Source organism: Castor canadensis, chromosome 7 (assembly GCF_047511655.1).
Source record: "Castor canadensis chromosome 7, mCasCan1.hap1v2, whole genome shotgun sequence".
Lineage (NCBI taxonomy): Eukaryota > Metazoa > Chordata > Mammalia > Rodentia > Castoridae > Castor > Castor canadensis.
In genome coordinates this window covers 64,758,561-64,786,489 of record NC_133392.1, presented here as the reverse complement: position 1 = coordinate 64,786,489, position 27,929 = coordinate 64,758,561, and the positions used below count along the sequence as shown (strand labels likewise).

General features: G+C 37.5%; 1 protein-coding gene, 1 long non-coding RNA gene and 1 other non-coding gene across 7 annotated transcripts in view; 2 read left to right on the top strand and 1 right to left on the bottom strand.

Moving 5' to 3' along the window:
• The window catches only part of Samd8 (sterile alpha motif domain containing 8), a 58,606-nt gene that overhangs the window by 13,311 nt on the left and 17,366 nt on the right, over positions 1 to 27,929 (bottom strand). For 2 of the 5 annotated variants that reach the window (XM_020175032.2, XM_074079220.1), the window contains exons 2-3: positions 10,594 to 11,186; positions 263 to 358 (exon numbers count right to left, since the gene is read on the bottom strand). In XM_020175032.2, the coding sequence (XP_020030621.1) occupies positions 263 to 358; positions 10,594 to 11,171 (674 nt within the window). In that variant the 5' untranslated portion in view covers positions 11,172 to 11,186. Of the gene's footprint in view, positions 1 to 262; positions 359 to 10,593; positions 11,187 to 13,320; positions 13,868 to 25,473; positions 25,683 to 27,929 lie in introns of those variants that run through there. The other 3 variants (XM_020175033.2, XM_020175036.2, XM_074079219.1) reach the window with 3 other exon arrangements.
• The window catches only part of LOC141424819 (uncharacterized), a 60,827-nt gene that overhangs the window by 29,612 nt on the left and 3,286 nt on the right, over positions 1 to 27,929 (top strand). Inside the window, exons 2-3 of the long non-coding RNA XR_012449752.1 lie at positions 12,527 to 12,684; positions 13,434 to 13,596. This is a non-coding gene — a long non-coding RNA (uncharacterized lncRNA). The remainder of the gene's footprint in view (positions 1 to 12,526; positions 12,685 to 13,433; positions 13,597 to 27,929) is intronic.
• LOC141425232 (U6 spliceosomal RNA) lies at positions 19,017 to 19,122 on the top strand. Its single transcript, XR_012450319.1, has one exon. It is a non-coding gene; the product is annotated as a U6 spliceosomal RNA (small nuclear RNA).

Below are 27,929 nucleotides of genomic sequence, written 5' to 3'. Positions count from 1 at the left end.
AAGGGTTGGCCCACAGTTGATCATCCCAACTCCCGCTTTACCCTGCAATATATATTAGGAATATTAGTAAATATGTAGGTTACTACTTTCGGCTGATTCTTGTTGCTCAAACCCCAAACATTTTCCTTTGTCAAAAACCATAATGTCACACGGGCCAGAGAAAGAAATGAATCAGGAAAATGGTAAAGGAGGGACAAGGCGAGGGGACCTTACATAAAAGAGTCAAAACAGTCTCAGTCTTTTAATGGAATAAGTGAAGTACCTGTGCTTGTGAAGAAGAAGAACCAGGATCCAAATATAGCACAGAATCATGCCACATACTTCAGTCATGGCAAAGGCCCATGGGATTCTAGGAACGCTGGAACAGAAAAAAAAGTTTTAGAACTGAAGGGGAGATGACAACCTTTTCAATAAGATAGTTGTCTTTTTCTTATGTGTGTGTTGGGTATTTTTGAGATAGGGTCTCTTGAACTATTTGCCTAGGCTGGCCTCAAACCTCCATCCTCCTGATCTCTGCCTCCCGAGTAGCTATGATTACAGGCATGAGCCACTAGGGCCTGGCATAAGACAGTTTTCTAATAATGACATTAAATGGCTTTATGTAACTTTTATTGGAGAGCATTGGGAAAAAAATCTGTTTAAAAAAGTATTCCACTTATTAGAACCTGCTTGTTGTCTGTGATGTCCAGTCATGGTTCTCTGTAAAGAAGTAACAACCCTTCTCTCCTATCCTGTAGCACAGCAGATCTGGTAGAAATGGAAAAAAGGCCTGTTTCTTGTATGATGTGTTTACTTCAGAATCCTGACAATCAGAACTTCAACTTTTTTTTTTTTTTCAGTACTGGGGACTGAACTCAGGGCCTTGCTCATGCTAGGCTAACACTCTACCACTTGAGTCATGTCTCAAGTCCTTCTGTTTTTGTGATAGGATCTCCCTAACTTTGCACTAGCTGGTTTTGAACTCAAGATCATCCAGCCTCTGCCTCCCAAGTAGCTGGGGTTAAAGGTATGCAGCACCACTATACCAGACTGAACTTGACTTTTTAAAAAAGTATTTCCACCACTAACAGTGTAAAACTATTTTAAACAATGTGTGTGTGTAATAGAAATTTTAAAGAGTTTATGTTTAAATATTCAGAAGTCATTTAAACGAATCTTTATTGAAAATTTATGTGAATAATTCTTTTCCCAGTAATGTCAAATAAATAAGGGTGTAATAGGTTTTGTTTAGAATCAGAAAGTAAGTTTTTTTGTTCATTTTTAAACTTCATTTCTATTTGTCTCCTTTGTTTTGTATCTGTTTTATCTTTTCTGTGTTTCTTTTCTCCTTACCAAATCCTGTGATTACCACTAGTAAAGACAGTTTATACTAAGAGAAGAGAAAAAGAAGGGACAGAGAGAGGGACAGAAGGGAAGTAGAAAAGGAAAGGAGATTACATCCTTTGCTTCGTGGAAACTTTCTTGTATATTTTAAGATGATTATTTTCCCATTCATTTTCTCTATGTGTTCTTTTTGGACTGTTTATGGCCAAGTGGCCCAATCTAAGTTTTTCTATTTGTTATCCCTTTGTTCTATGTGCTAGGCAATTTCATCAAATCTAGATTCCAATTGTCCTGTCAGATTTTTTAATTTCCTTCATTTTTAATTTTCTGAATGCTTTCCCCTCTTGAATTTTTTTTATATTTTCATTAACGTTTCATACAATGTAACATTTCTTATCTCTCTGAGAATATAATTTTTTAAGTGTTCATCTGCCCCCTATTTTGTGTTTCCCAAAGGATTTCTTTTTTTGTTTGTTTGTTTGCATTGATCTGTTTTCTTCAAATGTCTGGTTATTCTGGACTCATCTTTCATATTTGACAATGAAGTACTAAAAAAAGATAATGAGACCTTCTGTATAATCAGATGTTCTAAGTGCATGGATTGAGCTTTGGGAAATTTGGGATTTGCTGCATAGTGATTGGGCAAAGGTCTGATGGATTATATGAGGATATCACCCCAACCACAGTTACCTACAGTAAAGGTGTAGGTTTCTAAGAAGAGGAATCTGTTATTCTGCTTGGAGGACTGGAACTGGGAAGGAATGAAGATGGGATATGGATCTGGCTACTTTCAGGAAGGGAGCTGGAAGTCTTGGTGGTTACAATGTAGACTTTTAGTTGATACCCTTGAAAACACAGAGCACCTTTGCTCTCATAGTGTTACTAAGTCCACATACTCAAATGAACTGAGGAATAGTCTATCAGTCTTCTGTTGGGATAGAAAAGATCTAAAACCTCCTTAGATTTTCAACCAATTCTTTCATATTTAGCTCCTATCTGTACCTGGCTTTAAATGATGGGTGCCTCCTGCTTTGTGGGTTTTTTTTCCAGAGCTCTACTGTACAAATAGACTCACTTCTTGGGTACTATCACCACTCACCCCCAAATCGCACAACAGGCACTTGGGCACTTGGCTTTCTTCCTGCCAAACTTTCATATTATCACTGTTCTTGTCTTTATGGGATTATAGGGTTTCTCCCCCTTTTTACTGTTCTTTTAGAAGAGAATATCTGTCAAATATTTAGTCAATCCTTCATATTTATTTTTTGTGCAAAGCTTTAAAAAATACATTTATATATGTATTTGCCTTTTTCTGGGCAGCACTTATTCCTTTAGTAATTCAAAGTCATCATTATGAACAATGATTATTATACTGTACATGGTACATGGTAATGACCTCAGGGACTACTGAGAAATGAAGGGCAGTTAAGTCCCAGATCAATGTGATTTTTCCATTATTTATGTTTGCTTTTTATAGTGCTTCTGTTACCTCTCTTGCTATTTTCAGCTGCTTCTCACTGCTGTAATTTAGCTTGCCTCAAGAAATACACTTGGGTCTTTCTAATTTTCTGAAGCTCTATGTGCTGAAGCTCTTAGAATTGTGTAAAACAGCTATCAGAGGCAAATCCTGGAACAAGGATAAGTGTGAAAGAAATTTATGAGAAAGGGTTCATACCATAGGGTAGTAGGACAGGAAATCAGGAAGGAAGAGAAGCAAAGTAAAAGGTGAGACATCAAGCAAAACTTTGTGGTGAACTCAGGAATAGATAACTTTGGGTCAGTCTGATGGGGAATTTGGAACTGTGTAGGTTCAAGGTAACTATTGCCCCAGTTACAGCAAAGAGAAATGAAATATTTATATACTACCTCATCAGTCACTGGTTAAGAATTGCTGCTAGAGGGATGTGAATTTCTAAGCATTTTTGGCTCTCTTTTTAAGCAGGCAAAGTATATTCCAGTAGCTCAAAAGCAGGCCCCCACCAGACACATCTGCTAGGTATTGGGAGCATCGACGTGCAGGAAAATGGGAAAAAGATGTGAGGGGATACAGGAAAAAAACATTGACAACTTCTAGATTATTCTCTGATGAATAAAGTTGAAATTCATAAGAGTATTAAGCTTTAGGCTGAGCATGATAGGTCAAACCTGTAGTCCTAGGGAGGCAGAATTTGGAAGGATCGTTGTTCAAACCCAGCATGGGGGAAAAGATCAGGAAACTCCAACTCAACCAATAGGTGGGTGTGGAGGTGCATGCCTGTCCATCCCAGCTACATAGGGAAGCACAAATAGAAGAAAAGTGTAGGCCAGCCCCAGGCATAAATGTGAGACCCAATTTCAAAACTGAGGGCTGGAGATAGGTCAAGTGGTAGAGCGCCTGTCTAACAAGCACAAGGTCCTGAGTTCAAACCCCAGTGCTGCAAAAAAAAAAAAAAAAAAGTCTAGCGCTTTGTAGTGAATGACACTGCAGAGAAAAATTTGGTTTCAAATTCCCATTGTAAGTTGAAAACATGTGCCTGCAAAAAGTTTCGTACATAAAATGTTCATAGCAACATTGTTAATAATAGCTAAAAGGTAGAAACAATCTCAATTTCCATAAAATGATGGATAAACATATTACTTGGTAATAAAAAATGTTATTACATGCTACAAAATGGATGAATCTTAAAATCATGATACCTGAAAGAAGCCAGAAGAAAAAAAAGACCACATATTGTGTAATTTCCAATGCCATAGAAGCAAAACACATTAGTGGTTGCCAGGGTATGAGGGAAGAATGGAATGAGTATGATTTTCTTTTCTGTTTGGAGACAGGGTCTTGCTACACAGGCCAGACTGGCCTTGAACTCATGATCCTCCAGCCTCAGCCTTCCCAGTGCTGGGATTACAGACATGTACCACCATGCCTGGCTGAAGTATGGTTTCTAATGAGTATAAATTTCCTTTGAAATGATGAAAATGTTCTGTAATTAGTGGTGATGGGTATACAACTTTGTAAATGTACCCAAAACCACTGAATTGTGTATTTGTTTTCTCTCATTTTTGATGGTACCCAGGACTTCACTCATGCTAGGCAAGCACTCTACCACTTGAACCATGCCCCTAACCTGGGTCTCACTTACCTTTGCCAGGGCTGGCCTTGAACTCACAACCCTCCTCCCTCCACTTCCTGAGTGGCTGGGATTATAGACATACACCACCATGCCTGGTGAACTGTACACTAAAATAAAATCTTCATTGCTCTTCCAAACCATTTTCTCTTCTTTCTTCTCTTAGGTCTTGGTATAGTCATTCACAGAAGATCAATATCTGTTCTCTCATTTTAAAAAATTATTTTTAAGGAGCCAGACATGGTGGCTCAGGCCTATAATTCCAGCTACTCAAGAAGCAGAGATCTGGTGTATCATGGATTGCAGCCAGCCGGGCAAAAAGTTAGTGAGACCTCATCTCAACCAACAGCTGGATGTGCTGGCACATGCTCGTCATTTCAGCTACACAAGAAGAATAAATAAGAGGATGGAGGTTCAGGTTGTTCCTGACAAAAACATGAGACCCTATTCCAAAAAAAACCAAAGCAAAAAGGGCTGGGAGGTAGCTCAAGCAGTACAGCTTCTGTCTACCAAGTACAAGGCCCTGAGATCCACCCCAAGTGCCAGCAAAAAAAAAAAAAAATTATCTTTTGGATCACTCTTTCTTTCTCTCCAATACTTCTCCTGTTGTAGTTTATGTTCTTGCTTACTTCTATTTTACTTCTCTTCCTATGATTTTATCTTCTATCCTACTAGAGCAACTTAAACTCATTGGTGTAACCCAAAACTTCTCATTACTATTACTCCTAATAACCTCAATTTCAATAACTCTAGTTGTCTAATACGCCTATGCTTTAGACATGTAATAAACTTTTTTTGGGAGGGGTGCAGGGGATTGATCCAGGACCTTGAGCACACTAAGCATGTGCTCTACCACCAAGCTATTACCCCTCCCCCGATCATATGTAATAAATTCTGTGTGTTCTTAAACAAACAAACAAAAAATCTGGTATTAACCAATACTTCTTGTCTTTCTAGCTTATTTCTTATAATAACCCAATTTTGGTAATTTGGAGACCTAACATCCACTGATCCTATAACATTTTCACTATCCTTCACCTACCTCATATTTCACTCCCTTTCTGATCCACTTGAGTCCATGGTCCATCATTATAAGCACTCCCTTGCCTCTTTTTCCTTCATAGAACTGCCTAGCAAAACTCCAATCCTGCTTAATCAGTTCTTCATCTATTCTACATCTGCATCTGTTGTTGAATGAATACCAAGATAACTACTAACCTCAAGGAGGACCCTAGTGCTACTACATTACACAAATCTGTTCTTTCCTACTCAACTAGATGACCATTTTATATTTATCCTTTCTCTTCAAACGCCCATCCTTTCCTCCATTCTCATGCTCGGTAAACAGAAAATGAAAGCAATCCTTATGCTTCACCATATGTAGCAAAACTTCTGCCTGTTTCTGTATTTTCTACCTTCTGCTCTATTGTGGATTAATGGTTCAAATGTTTAAGGTCAGCCTCTCCCTGCCACTAGGTCCCATCCCTGTTTTATCTACACAAGGACATGGCTCCAACAATTATACCCTCTCTTTCCTTTAACACCGAACCCTCCCCAAAAAATTGGGTTATTATTATCACCAAGACAAACATGCTGTAATATTATAGCCCATCAAAAAACAAAGATACAAAACCCTTTGATCCCATATCCTTCCCAAGGTACAACTCCACCTCTCTGTATCCCTTATAGGAAAGAACTGATTGTCTCCAGTTTTTTTGTTCTCATTCTCTCACTGGCAGAGTGACTCAAGTGGTAGAGAGCCTCCCTAGCAAGCACGAAGCCCTGAGTTCAAACCCCAGCACTGCCAAGAGAGAAAAAAAATGTAACTCATTCTCTTTCTCTCATTTATTTTATTAGTTATTTTATTTTGAAAAATTCTGATTGTACTGAAAAAAAGTTATAAGAATTTATATTCTTTACCTAAATCCCTCAATTAAACAATAATATTTAACAATAACATTGTGCCTCATTTGCTTTATTGCACTTCTATATGCGATAAAGCATATAGAAAACCTATGTTTCTATATATAGGAATATATAATACATACATAAGTATGCATATATTTTGGGCTTAAGTCTCCCAAAATAAGTTATAAATATTATTAGTACTTTTTTGTAAATGCTTTGACATCTATCTCTAAGAACAAAGATATCCTTTTCATAACTCAATATACTATCACACCCTGAAAACTCTAACACTGATTTAGTATCATCAGTTACTATGCAGTCCATATCCAAATTTTCCTAATTATCCCTAAAATGTTCTTTATAGCACTGTTTTTTTTCTTGATATAGAATCCAATTAAAGTTCATGTATGGCTCTCAGTTATGTCTCTTCAATTTCCCTTACAATTCCCCTGGTTTATGTTTGCCATGACACTGATATTTCTAGAGAATCCAGATCAGTTATCATGTACAATGTTCCATGTTTTTGATTTGTCTGATTATTTGTGATGTTGTGAACAGTACATCCAATCTGCATGTCAGTTTGTTCCATTGTGATGCTATATTTGGCCATTTGGTTAGATAATGCATGCCATCTCTTACCATTCATTGCAAAATATCTTCCCTCTGTGTTTAAGTAATATGTAAGATGATACTTTCAGATCATAGGACTATGTTGTTTCCCAATGGCCTTTTACCTAATGGATTTTAACATCCACCAATGACTTGTCTGAATCACACTGAATCATGCAAAATAGTCATACCATCCAAATTTATTTGCTGGTTATTGTTCTTGCTGGGATTCCCTGCTCACCCACTATTTTTATTACTATAGATTTACAGATTATTTGTCTTACTCAACATACTATAATCCATTATCATCATTATTGTTTTGATGCCCCAACTGTCTTGATTTCGTCAGTAGGGGCTGATCTTATGAAACACTTACATTGTTTTTTGAGCACTTCCTTGATTTATGGCACAAGATCCGCCTCAGGTTTATTTTATACTTCCTTTGCCCTAGACTTAAAATCAGCCACTTCTTCAAGGTGTCCTTTTCTAGTTCCCTTTAGTTGGAATGGTATTTGGAAACCACGAACTATATATTCACAGTGCTCACTGCTAGCAAGTTTTTCCTGCAAATCATTCCATTTCACAAAAATTGTCTGCATTTCGGGGGGGTGGGGAACTGAAGTTTGAACTCAGGGCTTCACACTGGCAAAGCCAGTGCTCTACTGCTTGAGCCACATGCATCGAGTCCTGTCTGCATTCTTTTTTGTGATTAAATAGCACTCAACTGTGTAGACATGACACAGTATATTCAACAGTTTCCCATGGTAAGTATTTAGATTATTACCAGTATTTATAATTATTATAAATAATGTCACAACAAGTAACATTTTGTACATGTTCTTTCATTTTTGTACAGGAAAACCTTCAGGTAAATTCCAGTAAGTTTCACATTCTCTTGAGCCCATTACAATCAGGCCTTATTAACTGTTTTCAGTTTTCCTTTCCCTCTGTCTCTTTCCCTTCTGGTTTCACTCCCTAGGAAACCTGGCTTTACTTATATTGCTAACTCCCTGATTTCAGCCGAGTCTCTCTCTGAACTTGAGCTCATATTTCTTCCCATTTCTATAAATGGCAACTCAATCATTACAGAAGCTCAGGTCAAAAATCTTGGAATGAAGCTGGACATGGTAGTTCATGCCTTTAATCTTAAGATTCGGGAAGCAGAGACAGGAGGATCTTGAGTTTGAGGCCCGCCTAGGCTATGTAGCAAGTTCAAGGACAGCTGGGCTATATAGTGAGACCCTGTCCCAACACCAATGCCTCAAAAAAAAAAATCTTGGAACAATCCTGACTTCTTTCTCCCTCTTATATGTTGCATACAATTCCACCAACGAATCTTGCTAGCTCTACTTCCAAAATATATACAGGATTTGACTCTTTCTTATTACTCTACTTACTACTGCTAGCCTTATCCAATTCAGTATCTTTTTTGTCTAGATGAATTCAGTAACCTCTGAACAAATCTTTGCTTCTTTAGGCTATTCTCAATACTATAACTAGAATGATCTTTTAAAATGGAACTTTCAGCACTCTATTCTTCTCAATACTTTCCAATGTCTAAAGCCCTTAAATGGTCTTTAAGTCCCTACACAATCTGGACTTCTAGATTCTCTGAGACTTCATCTCCAGTTGCCTTCTCCATCTCTTACTTGTTCTTCCTTAAAAATTCCAGGCACACTCCCAGTTCAGCTTTTTTGTTTTTTTTAGGGAACTGGGGTTTGCACTTGCAAAGGTGTCCTACCATTTGAGCCACACCTTCATTCCATTTTGCTCTAGTTATTTTTTGGAGATAGGGGTTTCACAAACTATTTGCCCTGGCTGGCCTCAAACCGCAATCCTCCTGATCTCAACTCCTGAGAAGCTAGGATTACAGGTGTGAGCCATTAGCACCCAGCCCAGTTTAGCATTTTGTGCCTAGCTGTTTCCTTATGTCTAGAGTACTCTTTCCTCAGATATTCACACGCTTCCTTACTTATTTCATTAGGATCTTCTGTTTACAGTTCGGAAAACTAGAAGAGAAGAGATACTGGGATCTACTGGCTTCTTAAATCAGTTTTCCTGAGTTTAGCATTACCTCTTCACTAGTATCCATAAGCACTGAGAAATCTGCAATATAAACTGGATTGGTTCTAAGTTTTTCCCATTGTTTGTTTATTTATTTATTTATTTTTAGTGCTGGGGATCAAGCCCTGGGCCTTAGCGTACTCTGGAAAAGCACTCCACAACTGAGCTACATCCTCAGCCCCCCCTACTGTCATTTTAGAATTAAATTGCTCATATGCCTTCAAACTTCCAAAAATCTATAGCTATTTTTTCCTTTTATCTACCCTATCCCGTAGGCTTACTACTTTAAAAACAAAAACCTTTTTACTATAGTTTTAGTCAGGTTCTTTTTTTATTTTATTTTATCATTTTTACATTTACTTACATGTGTATACATTATTTGGGCCACTTCCCCTACTCCCCTTAGTCATTTTGACAGTGAGCAAAATGTAGGTTATTCTATCATCTTAACATGGACATTTAAAAATTATTTTATCTTAAAATACATACTACAGGAAAATCTTATAAAAAGATTTTAAAGTCACAAATATAAAAACAGTTCTGAGTGTTGTTCCAGTCTTATTTTTCATATATTATACACACATTGTACTCTTTTTTTACTTGGTATCTATGTAATATGTATACTATATTTTTATTTAGTTTTACTCAATATTTAATATAAACACATTACTATCATTTGTACGATTATAATTCATCTAGTGATATAAGAGACTGCCCACATTTTTGGAAAGGCAGAACCCTGGTCATCATTTAAACAAACAAAAAGGCACTCACATTCCATTTGTTACAAATATCTTTCTAGGAAACCCTTTTAAAAATCTACAGTGTTTAAAGAGTAAAAGCCCATAGAAAACTAAATTAAGCGGTAGTCTTTTTCAGTTACCTAGAATTCTAGTTTAATTTGCTTTAAGTTACTTAAAAACATATCATTTTTTCTTTTATTTGTTGGCAGTACTGAGGATTAAACCCAGAGTACTGAGTAAGGATGACACTCCCACCCATTTTTTTTTTTTGGTGGTGGGGTGGGGAGCAATACTGGAATTTGAACTCAGGGCTTTCCACATGCAAGGCAGGCACTCTACTCTTCCAGTCCCCTCTTTGCTCTGGTTATTTTGGAGATAAGGGTTTTGCTTTATGCACAGATCAGCCTGGACTACAATCTTCTTATTTTATGCTTCTACCGTAGCTGGGATGACAAGTGTGTGTCACCATGGTCAGTTAGTGATTGAGACCAGTTAGTGGTCACACTAATGCTTTTTTGCCTGTTCTGGCCTTAAACCATGATTCTCCCAATCTCAGCCTCCCAAGCAGCTAAGATTATAGGCGTTAGCCACAGGGTCTTGTTAAGTTGTCAATGCTGGCCTCAAACTTGCAGTCCTCCTATCTTAGCCTCTGGGGTAGCTGGGATTGCAGGCATGTGTCACCAAACCCAGCAAAGCATATCCTTTTATGCCACCAGATATAGCAAATGGAAAGTGCATGACAACTACAATTCTAAAAATAACATAATGATCACACAGATATTACCATCTGTTATTATAGCAATCTTCTACAAACTTAGCATATAGAAAAAAAAACTTACCTGTCTAAGAATATATCTGGGAGTGGTGGATAGGTCTGCATGTCAGGCACTCGCTCATGGACTATCACCATAATGAAAGATGTAAATCCAAACACTATGAAAACATATATACAACTCAGTATAGTCTTCCAGTACTCTGGGTCCAATCTTCGGACAGAATGTTTGTTTTTGCCATTCATGTACTGGTACTGATCAGAATTCAAGTCAGTGATGGGTCCGTCACAGTCATGTGAAGGCTCTCCATTACAGAGCCAGTCTGCACTCTGAAGAGCACTGATGAGTGGGGTCATAGGACCCATAGGACTGTCACTGCTGTAGCCCATTTCTTCTAAAACATCAGTATGTATTTTCTGCAATTTTCTAACTGATAGCATTAGCCTTTTAATGTCCCCTAGGACTTTGATTTCCAGAGGAGGAGATCTTAGATCATATTCAGTCAATGTTAGCAATGTGATTCCATCAAGGCGGTGCTTATTGCATAAAATGTCCACATATTCAAAAAAGCCTTCATCCTTCAGCCACACAGCTACGTGCTTGGTAGTCCAGCGGCGAATGCAGAGTTGATTAGGACCTGCCATTTCTTTCTCTACAGCCTGTCAAGGGAAAACCAGAAAACAAAACAAAAACTTTAGTATCCAAACAACTTCCTTGAAGACCAAATACATGGAAACATACCAGAAATAGTAATTTACCTATACTTCCCTATTGGCTTCTAGAGTCAAAGAAACAAATATTACTCAATAATGAGTGATTTTTAATAGATTCTAATAATTTTACACATATAACCCCAATAGCAAAAGAAAGACTAATGATTTAAGTTTTGTTATATGCAAAAAAAATCAAATCTCTGAAATCTTCATGTTCATGGAAAAATAAACTCCCCACTTGAGGGGGAAAAAAAAAAACACAAAAGAAAATAGATAACTGTGATTTCAGGAGACTATTAAGATTTGGCATATTTCTATCTATTATATATAAAATGATTTACTTAATATAAATTTACATCTAGGTATAACTTGATACATATTTATGTAAGTATATAAACAATATATTATATATCTATACATTATATATTTCTATACATATAAATTTATAACTAGATATAAATTTGAGCCCTAATAAAGCTCAGTTCTTTTTTTATCTAGAATATACCATTATAGAACTGAATAAGGCATTTCTGGGATTTCAGTGTTAAATTTTTAAAAAGAAAACTGTCATTTCACTGTAGTCATAAATCTGATGATGCATACTTTATATTATAGCCATGAAAGGCCAAGAATGTGCTACACTTTAAAAAGTACTTAAAAATTTTATTACTTTGACCCTACTCAGTTGTTTTTTTTTATGTCCTTTTTCTATTGCAAAACTTTCAGTTCCTTAGAGCTGAATAGGTTTATAAAGTGTATCAGATACATGGAAGACAAAGGCCTACATGGGAAAAACAAAGAAAACAAAAAAAGAAAAAAGAAAAGAAAAAGAAGGAAGCAACAGCTATTCTCGAAAGATTTGCTGTATTTCCTTCTGACATGATGTTTAAAACAAACTTTAAAGCATTAAAAAAAATACAGAACAAATGCCTATGTGCCCACAACCCAGCCTGAAAGATAAAGATCAAACAGTTCCAATGTAAATGTTCTTTTTCTTTTTTCCCTTTCCCTTCCTTTCTCTTCCTTTTGCTCTTTTTCTTTCTTCCTTTCATCGCTCTCTCTCTCTCTCAAATTTTTGAAGACAGGGTCTTGATATATGGATGTGTTTCTTTTGTGAAAATTCATCAAGCTATATACTTATAATCTGCACTTTGTATCAAGCTTTACAAAAGAGTTTGCTTTAAGAAGCAAATAAAACATTAGCACAAATGAGTATCATTCTATCTTGAAGGACAATGATTACTTTTCCCAACATTCTAGATAGCATTCTCTTCCTCTCCTTTCAGATTTGGGTGTCTATCGTGACTTTATAACATGCATTCTGGGCTATGAAAACCTCCCATGCTTCTCTAGGCTGAGGAAAGAAAAAGACAAATGCTGTGATGCATTCTTCTTCTATCCACATGAACTTCTGCCATGAAGACTTATAAGCATTCAGCAAAAGGTGATATTTTAACTAATAAGCCTCCTTGTATCATAAAAAGTATTCAGAAAACAACAAATGCACTTGATAAAATTTGCTTGCAGATTAATGCCATGGAAATGGCAGTTAATCATAAAATATTTATTTCTTAATTACTAAAAAAGCAATCCTAATTTTTTAAAAGCTTAAATCATTTTGTTTCCAAACAGAGCTTTTGATATTTTCAGCCCACATTATAAAATTAACATCACATCCATCTACAAGGAGTTTATATTTAAAAGTTTGCTGCAAACTTACAAAAAATTCTTACTCAACTCTTTTGCTACAGTATATACCTTCACCATCCCAAAGGTCAAGGAATTACAAATTACTCACTTTAACACATGGAATTCATGTATTTCTGTATTATATATTATTTCATACCATTATTACATAGTATATATAAAATTCTACTAAAATATAGTTTTGCTATATTTGCTATCTTCTTTTTCCCCAGATACACTCTGACTAAATTACTTTATCCTTGGTTATTCAACAAGCACATGCTGCAAAGTGAGCAGCAGTTACAATAAAGCAAATCTGATCAAGAAGCACATCTCATACATTTCTCTTTTTTGTTTTTATCTTGCTACCTTTCCCCTGTATCTAACAGCTTACCACCAATGGGTTCCAAGTCACTCCCATCTTGTAGCATTATTCTTCAGTATAGTTTCATCTCATACTGTGCTCGAATGATTCTTCTCTCTTTCATGTTTTTCTCCCTATCTTAGCTCATCAGTTCTTCACAACTTCAATCAAGCTAATAGGCTTTGATGTGGATGTTTAAGCTGCTTGAAAATATGAGCGATCATACATAGGTGCCTCCTGCAAGTCTTTGAGCCTGCTGTGGGAATGCCCTAAAAGTATGATACATTTCACTGTTGGCTTCATCAGGTCAGTGCATGTCTTTTAATTGTATGCTACTACGTAATAGTTACAGGCCCAATAATACCTAACTACTTAGCTATTATTTTGAAAGCCTGAATTAAAGAGGTATATTAAAAGATGATAAAAAGCTTTAGGGGCCATTTAATATTTATGTTGTGCCATAGGAATTACAGGGAACAGAAGACTTTGAGCCAAGAATATGACAGAAACAGGTTTCATACTAATCAATAAAATGAAGAAATTAGGTTAGCCAATGTTCAAGAATGCTTTCAACTTTAACAGAGAACTGATGGATCAATTATCGGTTAAAGGGATTTCTGCTTCCACCCTCTGAACTAACAACCAAAATGCAGATAAACTATGTGAAAAATAACTCAAGACACTGGGTATCGGCCAAATGCCTCAGTTAGGAAACAAACAGAATGGGCTCTATCAGCCATTCTTACTAGCCTGAGAACTTCTAAGCCATGAGAGGCACAAGATGGGAAACCCAGGTGAGACCTGACAGATTGCTAAGTTGAAGAAATACAACTGAGAGTCTAGCGTAATCAAGGTGGCTAGTGATTGTGAGACAGAATACCGTAGACAGAGGTAACAGACAGAGCACTCAAGAGAACTGCAGAGGGCTGCTCTTGGATATAGAGCTGAATGTTGATCAGTCTACCCATGCACCAAGACTGAGGAAAGACCATCAAAAAAGATTCCCAGCACTCACACGAGGCCAAGAAAATGTTTACTCCAAGCAGCAAGGCTGAAAAAAAGATGATGATTCCTGGGACTTTAGGCAGACTATACAGAATGACCTTGCATAATTAACTCTAAAGCAGTGGTCTTCAAATAAGGATAACTCCCCTTGTTCTTCATGGATATTTGGCAGTATCTGGAGACATTTTTGACTGTCACAACTAGAGGGTGGCTGTTACTGACATCTAGAAAATAGAGGCCAGGGTGCTGATAAAAATTTTATGCTAGCTGGGCACCCGGGGCTCATGCCTGTAATCCTAGCTACTCAGGAGGCAAAGATCAAGAGGATCACGGTTTGAAGCCAGCCCAGGCAAATGGTTCTCAAGACCCTATCTCGAAAAAACCCACCACAAAAAAGAGCTGCTGGTGGAGTGGTGCAAGATGTAGTCCCTGAGTTCAAACCCCAGTACCACACACACACACACACACACACACACACACACATACACAAATTCTATTAATGTTTACTGGCAAGGTAGTAGGTACCTGCAATCCCAGCACTCAGGAGGCTGAGGTAGGAGGATCATGAGTTGAAGGCCATCCTGGGCTACAGAGCAAGACCCTGTCTCAAAAAAATAAAGAAAGAAACAAGCAGGAATTCTCCTCTCCCCCACAAACAAAGAATTATTTGGTCCAAAATGTCATAGTGTTACTAATGAATGAGTCACTGCCCTCACTGTTAGTCTGTGGTCCAGCCTAACAATGTTTAAACAAAAGACTCAAATGATCAAACTGTTTTCAAATAATTTAACTACATCTCACAATAAGCTTAGGAATATGAATAAGAGAAATATAAAAGTATCAAGCATCTAATAGGTAAAATTCACAATGTCTGGCATCCAATCAAAGATTACTAGGCATACAAAGAAGCAGGAAACTATAATATATGAGAAAAATAAATCTATAGAAATTGACCAAGAACTGACTCAGATAACAGAATTAGCACATAGATAAGGAAATTGCACAATCATGCTAACAGTATTATATATGCTTTAAAACTTAAGTAGAAGCTGTGTGTGGTGGTACAATCTGTAATCCCAGCACTCAGGAGACTGAGGCAGGAGGACAGTGAGTTTGAGGCTTGTCTGGGCTATATAGCAAGACCCTGTCTCAAAAAAAGTGAAAACGATAAGCTTAGTGATATATATTGAACAAAAGAGGAAAGGAAGGAAGAAAGGGAAGGATGGAGGGAGAAAGGAAACAAACATCAGTAAGGATAGCCTAATACACGTGTAAATGGAAACCCCAAAAGAGGACAGAACAAAAAAAAAAGTAGCTTAAGTAACGATGACCAAAACTTTTCCAAATTTGGTGAAAACTATAAACACACAGAGAAAGTTTAATATAAAACACAAGAACTAACATAAAAAATAAGAAGAGGGTTGGGGTTATGTAGCTCAGGGGTAGAGTGCTTGCCTAGCAAAACCAAAGCACAGCCCTGGTTCTATCCCCAGCACTGGGTGTGGGGGGAATGAAAAGAAAAGGGGAGGAGAGAAAAAAAGGAATGAGAAAAATATAAGCTATATCATAATTAAATTGCTCAAAATCAGTGACAATCTTAAAAGCAAAAAGAGAAAGTAGACATATTATGAATATGTCTCACTGGAAACATAAACTAGAATGCAGTGAAACAGTATCTTTAAAGTACAAAAAGGGAAGGCTGTTAATCCCACACCTGGAGAAATATATTTCAAAAACAAAGGAGAAATACCTTTTTCAGACACATAAAAGCTGAAGATTTCATCAGCAGCAGACCTGTACAAGAAATGTTAAAGAAGCTGGGTATGCTGGTGCACAGGCCTATAACCCCAGTGACGTGAGAGTTGGAGATAGGAGGACTGTGAGTTTGAGGCTAGTCCAGGCAAAGTTAGCAAGACCCTATCTCAAAAACAAAACAAAAGCAAAAGGGCTGGCATAGCTTAGGTGGTACAGCACAAGACCTTGGGTCCAATGCCCAGTACTGCAAAAAAAAAAAAAGTTAAAAGTCTTTCAGGCAGAAAAAAAAAAATTCACAGAGGAAGAATACTGTAAGTGGTAATTACATGGGTAAATATACAATTTTTTTTTCTCATTAGTAAAATTTCTTTAAAAGATTATTTGCTGGGCTGGGACTATAGTTCAATGGCAGAGCATTTGCCTAGGTTTAATCCTCAGCACCTCAAAAAAAAAAAAGGCAATGTAAAATGGGATTAATTACCAAGTAAATACGGGATGATAGTAAAATATATGCCAACAGTAGAACAAAAATAGGAAAACTACTAATGACTGCTGAAACAATATAATGAATAATGGGAGATAAAACTGAAAAACAAAAAACCCTAAATGATGGTATTTAAAAAACAAAAGGGCCCCAATGCTGGTGGCTCACACTTGTGATCCTAGCTACAGAGGAGGCAGAGATCAAAAGGATTGTGGTTCGAAGCCAGATCTAGGCAAAAGAGTTCTCAAGATCCTATCTCGAAAATATTCAACCCAAAAAACGGGGCCTGTGAAATGGCTCCGGTGGTAGAGCACCTGCCAAGAAAGTGTGAGGCCCTGTGAGACCCTGAATTGAAACCCCAGTTTACTGCACCCCTCCCCACCAATTAAAAAGGGAAAAAAACAGATGGGACAAATAAGAAACAATGAAGGAAATGACAGATAAACATAATGGCATCAATAATTCCATTAAGTGTAAATGTTTTACATATCCCAATTAAAAGACAGAGATTGTCAGAATGGATTAAAATATGCAACTATGAGCTGCCTATGAGAAACACAATTTAAATATGGGTTGATGAGATAGCTCAATGGCAAAGTGTTTGCCTTGTATGTGTAAGGCCCTAGGTCCCCAGCAACACCAACACACAAAGGAAGACAAATTATGCTAGGCATGGTGGTACATTCCTGTAATCCCAGCACTCAGGAGTCTGAGACAGGATTACAGGCCATTAAACAATTCCTGGAAAATGCAGTAAGTTTCAATTCATACAAAGTATGTTCCGTGACCACAAGAGAATTAAATTAAAAAACAGCAACAGAAGATCTCTAGAAAATTCCCCAAATATTTGGAAATACTTTTTTTTTTTTTTTGGTGATACTAGGGATTGAACTCAGGGCCTTGCTCTTGATAGGCAGGTACACTGCCACTTAAGCCATACCTCCAGCCCTTTTTTAGTTTGTTTTTCAGATAGGGTCTTGCACTTTTGCCCAGGCGGGCCTAGGACTAATCCTCCTCCATGTGTGCCAGCACATCTCGTTAATACACTTCTAAACAATCCATAGATCAAAGAAGAATTCAAAAGGAAAAATATGTGATGTATTTTGAACTGAATGAAAATGAAAAGACAGCATACCAAAACTTACAGGATACTGCTACACTAGTATTTGGGGAATTATCACAGAACTAAATACCTATATAGAAAAGAACGAAGGAAGGTCTCAGATCTGTAGTCTTGGCTTTTTCTTCAAAAAGCTAGATAAAAAGAAAATTAAACCCACAGAAGAAGGAAATAACAGAGATAAGAAGAGAAATCAATTACAAGGATAACCAACAATAAAGAAAAGTCAATAAAATCAAAAGTTGCTTCTCTGAGCAGATCAATAAAATTGATAAACTTCTCGTCAGAATGATCTGAAGACACAACATCAGAAATGACAGTGATGACATAACTACAGATTTTTAGATATTTAAGGATTTGTGTGAGCTTTCCACAAAGAAGTTTGGTAATATGGGTGAAATGGACAAATTATTTGAAAAATGTTAAGTTACCAAAAGTTGCAAGAACTGGTGGTTTCAATAATTCTACATCTATGAAAGAAATTGAGTATATAGCTAAAAACATTCTCACAAAGAAAATTTCAGGGCTAGTGGCATGGCTCAAGCGGTAGAGCACCTGCCTAGAAGATTTCAGGCTCAGAAAGCTTCACTAGAGAGTTGTACAAGCATTTAAGAAAGAAATAAAATCAATTCTCTACAAATCCTTGCAGAAAAGGAAGGAATATTTCTGAATTCATTCTTTGAGGCTAGTTACCCTGGTACTTAAACCAAATAACCTATAAGAAAATAAAACTACCCACTGATATCCTTCATGAACAGTGATGCAAAAATTAAAAACAAGGGCTGACACAGTAGTTCAAGTGGTAGAACACCTGCCCAGCAGGCTAGAGACCTTGAGTTCAAACCCCAGTACCATCACCACCAAATAAATAAATATAAAAACCAACCTTAAATCAAATCCAACAACATATAAAAACAATATATCATAACCAAGTGGCATTTATCCTAAGAATGCAAAGTTGGTTTGACATTTGGAAATCAAAATAATTCACTATTTTAACAAGTTGAAACAGAGAAACCACAGGATCATCTCAAAAGATGGGAAAAAAAAAAGCATCCTATGAAATCAGCATTCATTCCTGATTTTAAAAAAAAACAAAACTCTTAGCAAACTTAGATGGAAATTTCACCAACTTGTAAAGGGCATCTTTGAGAAACTTGCAGCTAATATCCTATAATGATGAAAGACTGAATGCTTTCCTCTTACCACCAGACACAAGGCAAGATTCTTACCATTTCTATAAGATAACAGAAGTTCTGAGAAGTGCAATAAGGCAAGAAAAAGAAATAAAAAGCATACAGATAAAAAAGAGAAAATAAAACTGCTACAGATAACTTGATCATTTATATAGAAAATTCAATAGTATTTGCTTTGGTAACACACACACTAAAATGCGAATGATAAGGAGAAAATTAGCATGCCCCTGCACAAGAATAACAAGCAAATTCATGAAGTGTTCCCTATGTTTTGGGCAGGGGATATTGTTCAGTTGTAGAATGCACAATTAGCATACATGAAGCCCTGAATTTAATTTCTAGCACAAAAAAAGAAAAAATAAAATTCAATGTAATCCATCAAAAAAAAGTATGAGAATGTCAGATTAGCAAGACTGTTGCATATAAGGGCAACATACAAAAATTGTATTTATACATTGTAGCAACAATCAAAAACTGAAATTTATAAAATACCATTCACGACAGCATCAAAAAATATAAAACATTCAAGGATAAATCTGAAAAAAAAAAAAACATAGGAAAGCCTGAACACTAATAACTATAAAACACTGCAAGAGAAATTAAAGATGTAAGCAGTGAAAGATGAGTAGATAAGAATACTCAATACTGCTAAAATGTCAGTTCTCCCCAAATTCACCAATAAATTCAATGCAATTCCAATAAAACCCCTCAACAGGCTTCTTTTTGTAGATACCAATTAAACATTTCAAAAATTCATATGGAAGTACAAGGGGCTCAGAAAAACTGAAACAACTTTGAAAAATACCAAAACTAGATAGATGACTTAATTCAAAATATTATACCGCTACCTGTATTTGTTTTCTATTACCATATACCAATTATAAACTTAGTAGCCACCCATATTCCTTTCCAGATGGCTGCCTCTTATCCTGAAAAATCTGTGTTGAATTCCTCTTATGCCTGGAATCTCTTTCACTAGTAAAAGCCCAGTCACTTTTTTTTTTGGAGGTGGGGGGGCAGGGGAAGACAGTACTGAGATCTGAACACAGGGCCTCACACTCGCTACATAGGCACTCTACCAACTTGAGCCACTCCATCAGTCTTCTTTTGTGTTGAGTATTCTTGAGAAAGGGACTCTCAAACTCTTTGCCCAGGCTGGCTTCAAACCACAATCCTCCTGATCTCTGCCTCCTGAGTAGCTAGGATTACAAATGTGAGCTATCAGATCCAGCTGCCCAGTCACTTTTAAGGAGTTGTCTAATTAGGTCAGATCCATCCTTACTTAGTCAACTGTGGCATATAACAAAACTTAATCATGGAGGTGATATTCTATCATATTTATAGGTTCCTCCTATTATACAAGGGCATAGGTCTTTGGGGTCATTTTAGAATTCTGCCTATCACAGTATGCTAATCAAGCAGAATGGTATTGAAGTCAGGTGTGGTGATGCAAACCTGCAATACCAGCTACATGGGAGGCAGCAGTCAAGAGGACAGAGGTTCAGGGGCAACTAAGCAAAAAAGTTAGCAAGATCTCATCTCAATAAATAAGCTGGGTGCAGTAATTTGTATCTATAATCCAGGCACATGAGAGGTATAGGTAGGAAGAATGAGTTTGAGGCCAGCCCTGGGCAAAAACATGAGACCCTCCCCTACCTGAAAAATAACTAAAGCAAAAAAGGGCTGAGGACCTACCTGCTAAGTGGTTGAGTGCCTAGCAAGCTTTAGGCTGAGTTCAAATCCCAGTACTACGGGGTGGTGGGGAGGGAGGGAGAGGGGAGACAAAGTGGTACTGCCATAAAGATAAATCAGTGGAACAGAATGAAGACGCTAGGAAAAGACCCACAGATATCCCTGACGTTCTACAAATGTGCAAACGCAATTCAGTGAACAAAGGACAGGATTTTTTTCTTTCTTTTTTTTTTTTCCAAATGATGAGTCTTGTTTTATTTTCAAATGGTGCTAGAATCTGTATGAATAAAACATCAATTTATATCTCCCACCACATATAAACATTAAATCAAAATGAATCATATATCTAATGCAAAACCTGAAACTACAAAATTCCTAGAAGAAAACAGAAGTAGTCACAGTCCTAAGTTCAAACCGCAGTACCCCTCTCCTCCCCAAAAAAGAAAGAAAACATAGAAGAGCTGTGCATGGTGGTACATTCCTATCATCTCAGGAGGCTAAGGCAGTAGGATTTCCAGTTCAAAGACAGCCTGGGCTACCTAATAAGACCCTGTCAAAAAGGGAAGGAGGGAAGGATGGGAGGGGAGGGGAGAGGAGGGGAGGGGAGGGGAGGGGAGGGGAGGGGAGGGGAGGGGAGAGGAGGGGAGGGGAGGGGAGGGGAGGGGAGAGGAGGGGAGGGGAGGGGAGGGGAGAGGAGGGGAGGGGAGGGGAGGGGAGAGACAACACAGCAGAAATCTTTCTGACCTTGAGTTACATGAACATCTCTAGATATGACACCAAAAGCAAAACTCATAAAGGAACAAACTGATAAACTGATGGGCTGAAGGTGTGGCTCAAGTGGTAGAGCGCCTGACTAACAAGATGGAATTCCCTGAGTCCAAACCTTAGTATGACCAAAAAAATATAAAAGAACAAATTGTTATACTGGCCTTTATCATTCTATGCAGACTGAAGAAAGATTTTATGTTTTTTAATCCACAAATTTTTGTACTGTTTGGATCTTTGTTTGTTGTCTGTTTTATTTTTTTGAGACAGGAAACCACTATGTAGCCCAGGCTGGATTTGAAATTTCCATACTCCTGTCTCCCCTCCACTGTTTCAATCTTTTGTAACAATGTATTTCTACAGTAAGAAGACAGAAATACTCAGAAGCAATACATTCATCACAAAACCATTTTAAAACGGTGTAAAAATTATTACCTAGAGAATGACTGCTTATAATGTTATATTTCTCTCACACACAAAATTTTCTAGAGAAATCATAATTCTGTATCATTTTACCTAACATTACTGCATGAGTCATTTTTAATATTAAATCCTTCAAAAATATAGTTTGTAACATTTCAGTGTAGTACTATATAATAATTTGTAAATCTCCTTATTGTTAGCGATTGTTCACAATCTTATTACTGTGACAAATAGCCCTACATTGCCCTACTTTAGATTCTACAAGTAGAATAACTATCAAAGAAACTAAGCTGTTATTTAAGCACTAATTTAGTTACATTACTAAAACCTGATCTATGATCTAACACTTAAGCAAAAGCTTAAGTACTTGAATGCAAAGCCTGGTACTTGTTTGAAGAGGGGTGGGTAGTTGAGGAAAATTTGTTGTTTTGTTTTTGATAGTGCTGGAGATGGAACCCAGCCTTGCATGTGCTAGGCAAGGGCCCTACCACAAAGGTACATCCCCAGTCCTAAATGCTATATATAAAGGAATTTTCAATTTGAGATGAAACCTAAAAATATATTCTGAAATCATGAGCTAGTAGAAGGTACTTGGGCTGGAGGAGTGGCTCAAGAAGTAGAGCACCTCCTTTGTAAGCATGAAGTGCTGAGTTCAAATCCCAGGCCCATCAAAAAAAACAAAAAGTACTTAAGCATCAAAGGTCCGTACTGTATTAGCAAAACTGAAAAAACAGCCTACTCCTGCAGAATCTGACTACCAGTAGGCATTAGTCAAACTTTGTTCCAAACTATAGGTAACATAAACAAAAGCAGGTGACCATCCTGTGTAATGTGCAATAAAAGATACCTTATCTTTTGGGTGGACACTGGTTACAAAATATTGAAAACTGTGGGAAAAAAAAGTTTTGACCACTCTTAAATTTTGAGGTAACTCCTTTCTTTTCTCCTTCCCAGCAGTGCTAGAGGTTGAATCCAGGGCCTTGACACGCCAGGCAAACCCTTGACCACAGAGCTATGATCCCAGCCTCGAATCGACTCTTAAATTCGTTTCTTTTCTCACCAAACAAATTTAGCTCCTATTAATTAGAGATTTCAGCAGCCTAAGAGCAAGAGTTCAACATATTTTCTATGACATTCTTATACACATACTTAATGAAATGAAAAAAGCATAAGCAAAAGTTTCAATCTGGTATTCCTGAACCTTAGCATAACTACTCTTTAACCAATGACTCTTGACCATGTTTCATTAGTTGACCTAAATCTGTTCACAACAATATAAATATGTCAGTTGGGTTCTACCATATTAAAACTGATAAGCTTGACAAACTAAACCCAATCGGCCTATACTGCAAAAGGAGAAAATGACTAACAACAAACCTGGTCCCTCTTGTGCCTTGTTGAGACTATCCATTTTGCCCCACTTACCTCTGTGATTGACCAGCTGCAGGACAAGCTGGTCACCATGGGAAAGAGGAACTTCACTACAAGGAGCATTACATCTATGAGTCACCACTGACTCAGTATCTGGGGAAGAGAAACGAAGTGGTGCTCAGCATGCTCACCAATCTATCTCTAGTTTTCTCCTTCCATGGAACCTGAGAAGCTAAAAATTATTCACCAGGATCCCTGGTAACTAGGGTTCTAAATATGAATTAGGTTCAGCCAACAAGAAGCTCTGATGAGATGTGGAAAGCAAAAGGTGAAGTAGGGACCATGTTCCTAAAGTTTTGGTTATTCAAAAGGAAGAGTAGGAAAATGTTATTTTTGTGTGTATGACCAGTTTTTAGTCACTAACTTTGTGAATGTCAGGAACTAGCTGCAGTTGGCTTCCTAATACCTGCTACAGAGATATGATATGTTCTTTATTCTATGTGGTAAGCTGTACATAGCATACACTTTCATTTCAACCACTTTTAAGTGTTTGAAACCATCAACACCACCATCCATCTCTGGAGCTCTGACATCACCTCAAACAGAAATTCTGTGCTCATTAAGAAATAATCTCTCAACCCCAGCCCCTGGTATCCTCTAACCTACTTTGTATTGCCATGAATTTTACCTATTCCAGATATTTCATATAAGTAGACTCATATATTATTTGTTCTTTTCTGTCTGACATATTCCACTTAGCATAATGTCTTTAAGGCTCATCCTTGTTGTAACATGTCAGAACTTCCTTCCTTTTTAAGGCTAAAAAATATTTCACTGTGTGTATATCGTATTTGTTCATTCATTCATCTACTAATGGACACTTGGGTTGCTGTTACCTTTTGGTTACTATGAATAATGCACCTCTTAATATGGAGTTGCAAATACCTGTGCAAGTCCTTGCTTTTGTTTCTTTTGGGTACAGACCCAGAAGTGAAATTGGTAATTTGATTTACTATCTTCTAATTTCTCTACATTCACACCAATAAGCATGTTTGGTCTGGGGTTTTGTTTTGTTTCTGTTTTTAATAACAGTAATTCTAATAAGTGTGTGTGTAGTAACACTTTGGGTGGGGGGCAGTACTGGGGTTTGAACTCAGGGTTTCACACTTGCTAGGCAGGTAGTTTACAGCTTCAGTCATGCCTCTAGCCCTTTTTGCTCTGGTTATTTTGGACCTAGGGTCTCACTTTTTGCCCAGGCCAGCCTGGACGAAGACCCTCCTATTTTATGCTTCCTGCTGTAGCTGGGGTGACAGGTATGCACCACCATGCTCATCTTTTTTCCATTGAGATGGGAATCTCAAAAACTTTTTGCCCAGGTTGGTCTGGAAGTCTGTGATCCTTTTGAGTGGCTTGGGATGACAGGCACCTGCCACCACACCCAGATAACACTGTGGCTTTGATTTGATTTCCCTAATGATTACCGGTGTTGAACATCTTTTGATATGCTTACTGCACATTTGTCTTTGGGGGAGTGGGATGAACCCAGGGGGTGTGCATGTTATACAATATACAAACACTGTGTCACTGTGCTACATCTCCAGTCTTAGTTTTTTGAGACGGGGTCTTGCTCTGGCTAACCTGGAATTTACTATGTAGCCCAGGATGGATGTCCTTGAACTCATGATCCCTCCTGCCTCAAGCTCCCAAGTGCCCAGATTATAGACATGCACCACCATGCCTGGCACATATTCTCTGAAGAAATGCCTAGTGAAGTCCTTTGCCCATTTTTTAATCTGTTTTTTCTGGTGCTGAGATGGTATGTTCTCTAACTCAATAGTTCCATGCTGGTCTCCTATTACCAACTTTCTCACTATGGCTAAGGTAGCACTCCTTTACAGGGCAGTTCAAATTGTGTTCTAGAAGTCATTATTAGCAGCCTAGCCCAGAGCCTAGGGTAGCTGCTGTCTCCTGCAACTGAACTCTGATGGGATATACCAACATAAACCCTTTAGTCCTTTGACCTGCCATTTTTCAGAGCAAGTGAAATACCCAAAATTAAGAAGCTTCAAACTCTGATATATGATTCACATTCTGGCTCAAATCTAGGTAAGGCAAAGCAAGTTTATGTTGTTACCTAGGAAACTAAGGATATGGTTTTTTTTCTTCCCTTATACTACTGCATTCTTTGTAGCACTACATGTTTTCTTTCAATAAGCTGTACACTAATTTTTTTTCTGCCTAGCACTTAGTATCAGTGGAAAATGACTTGAGGGGTAAAATGTCCCATTAATTTAAACAAAACAAAGGCTCTGATCTGGCTACTTCATCTAGTAGATTCAATAGTATCAACAATAAGAAAGTACAAGCAGGACCTGGTAGTGCACACCTCTAATCTCAGCCACTTGAGAGGTGGAGATCAGAAGGACTGTGATTTGAGGCCAATCCCAGCAAAAAGTTATTGAGATCCATATGAACCAACAGGCTAGGCGTAGTGGTGTACCACTGTAATAACAGCTACTGGGAGGTATGGGTAGGAGAATCACCATCCAATGCTGGCCCCAGGCAAAGCATGAGACTCTACCTGAAAAAAATAAAGTAAAAAAGATTTGGGTGCATGGTTCAAATGGTAGAGTTTTGCCTAGCAAGCATGAGGCCAAGTTCAAACCCCAGTACCATCCAAAAATAATTAAATAAATAATAAACATCACACTATAAATCAAAGAAAAGGAAGGGGGGAAAAATAAATAAAAAGGAAAAAGGGAGGGAGGGAGGCAACAAGAGAGAGAACTTAGTGAATTTTTATTTGTTATTTTGTTTCATTTTTTGGGATGATGGTAGGCATTCCCAAGAAAATTACTAAAGCCTGTAAGATTAGCACATAATAATTTTCAATAATCATTTGATAAATGGATAGCAATAGTAATTATTAAATAAAAGAGGCAGCAATCAGAATAATTTGATCACTTAATTACCCAAAGCCCTTCCAAACTGGATCTTTAAAAACAAAACAAGGTGAAAAAGTTGCTTTTAGACGGCTATTTCATTTCATTCTCAGAGCAAGACAAATTTTGAAATAAATTTCCTTTTATTTGTATCTTTTACTACAAAACTTTATGATAGGGGCTGGAGGCATGGCTCGAGAGACAGAGCGCCTGCCTCTAGCAAGCGCAAAGTCCTGAGTTCAAGCCACAGTAACACACACACACACACACACACACACACACACACACACACACTTTAAGATAAGTTGTTCAGTGTTTCAGATAATTGGTTTTGTTATTACCTTGGTGCTGGGGATGGAACCAGGGCCTTTCACATGGTAAGCAAGTGCTCTACCCCTGAGCTGCATTCCCCAGCCCATTTCAGACAAGTCTTATTGTATATGGGGGCTGATGGGGGAGAGTACTGGGATTTAAACTCAGTCTCATGCTTGCTAGGGTCTAGTGTTTTGCCTGGGGCTGACCTCAGACTGCAATCCTCCTACCTATGCCTCCCAGTAACTGGTATTACAGCTGTATATCACTACATGCAGTTTGTTGATTGAAATGGAGTCTCACTAACTTTTTGCCTGGGCTGGCACCAAACCACAATCCTTTCAATTTCTATCTCCTGAGTAGCTGGGATTACAGACATGTACTACCATACCCAGCGCCATCAAACAATTTTATACCAATAAATGTACAATGTTTCCAGGAGTGGTAGCACACGTCATTAATTCCAGCATTTGGGAGGCTAAGGCAGAAAGATCATGAGTTTAAGGCCAACTTAGGCTATATAATGAGTGCCTATCTCAAAAGAAAAAGCCAACAGCCAAGAGATAACAAAGGGTCACAAATTTCATAAATTCACCAGGAGTCATAGGTTCAAAACTTGATCTTGTCAAAGAGTTGACTAAACCAAGAGAAACTAAGAGCAAAATCACAAGGTGATGATGAATAAACTATAGTACTAATTCTACATACTCTAGTGTCTTATAATTTTGAAGTATTTAGAAAACTAATAATCAGAATGCTATGTGTAGAGTAATTAAGAGGAAAGAAAAGCAGATCATCTTAAGTAAATCTAATCCATACTCTTAGGAAACCTAACATAGGTAATCTGTCAGTAACAACACAGCAAGTACTGCCTAGAAAAGGTTGTTGGCATCTCTGTTTCAGTCAGTGTCTCTCTGTCTCAATTTGTCTCTCAGGCAGGGAAGAATATAAAAAACCAATTCTCTTTAACCCCTCCTTTGTTTAAGCTCCAGAAAACAATGTAAATACAGTGGTATCAACCCTGCCTACAAATTAGAATAAACTGAAATTTAAAAACATACTTGGAACGGGGTGCCAGTAGATCATGCCTATAAGTCTAGCCACTTTGGCAGCAGAGATCAGGAGGATCATGGTTCCAAGCCAGCCCCAGGCAAACAGTTCAAAAGACCCTATCTCGAAAAAACCCATCACAAAAAAGGGCTGGCTGAGTGGCTCAAGTAGTAGAGCACCTGCCTAGCAAGTTTGAGGCCCTGAGTGCCCCCAAATAAATAATAAAAATGTACCCATGGTGATGTTCATGCTTTACCCCAAGACAACTGAATTAAAATAACTAAACCATAAGAAAGCAATCTAAGTGTTTTGAATGCATAGTGAAGGTTGCTAGGTACTGTATAAGATCTTCCAATCTAATTGTTCTGTTCTCCCTCTAGCAAGGATAACTTTAGTCTTTAAGGTATCTTTGCACGTATTTTATTTCATCCATTATATATTGATTTCATGTTTCTGTCTTTCCTATATTATTTACATAATACACGTGAATATAGCTTAAGCATATACACAGAACTGCCTGAAAA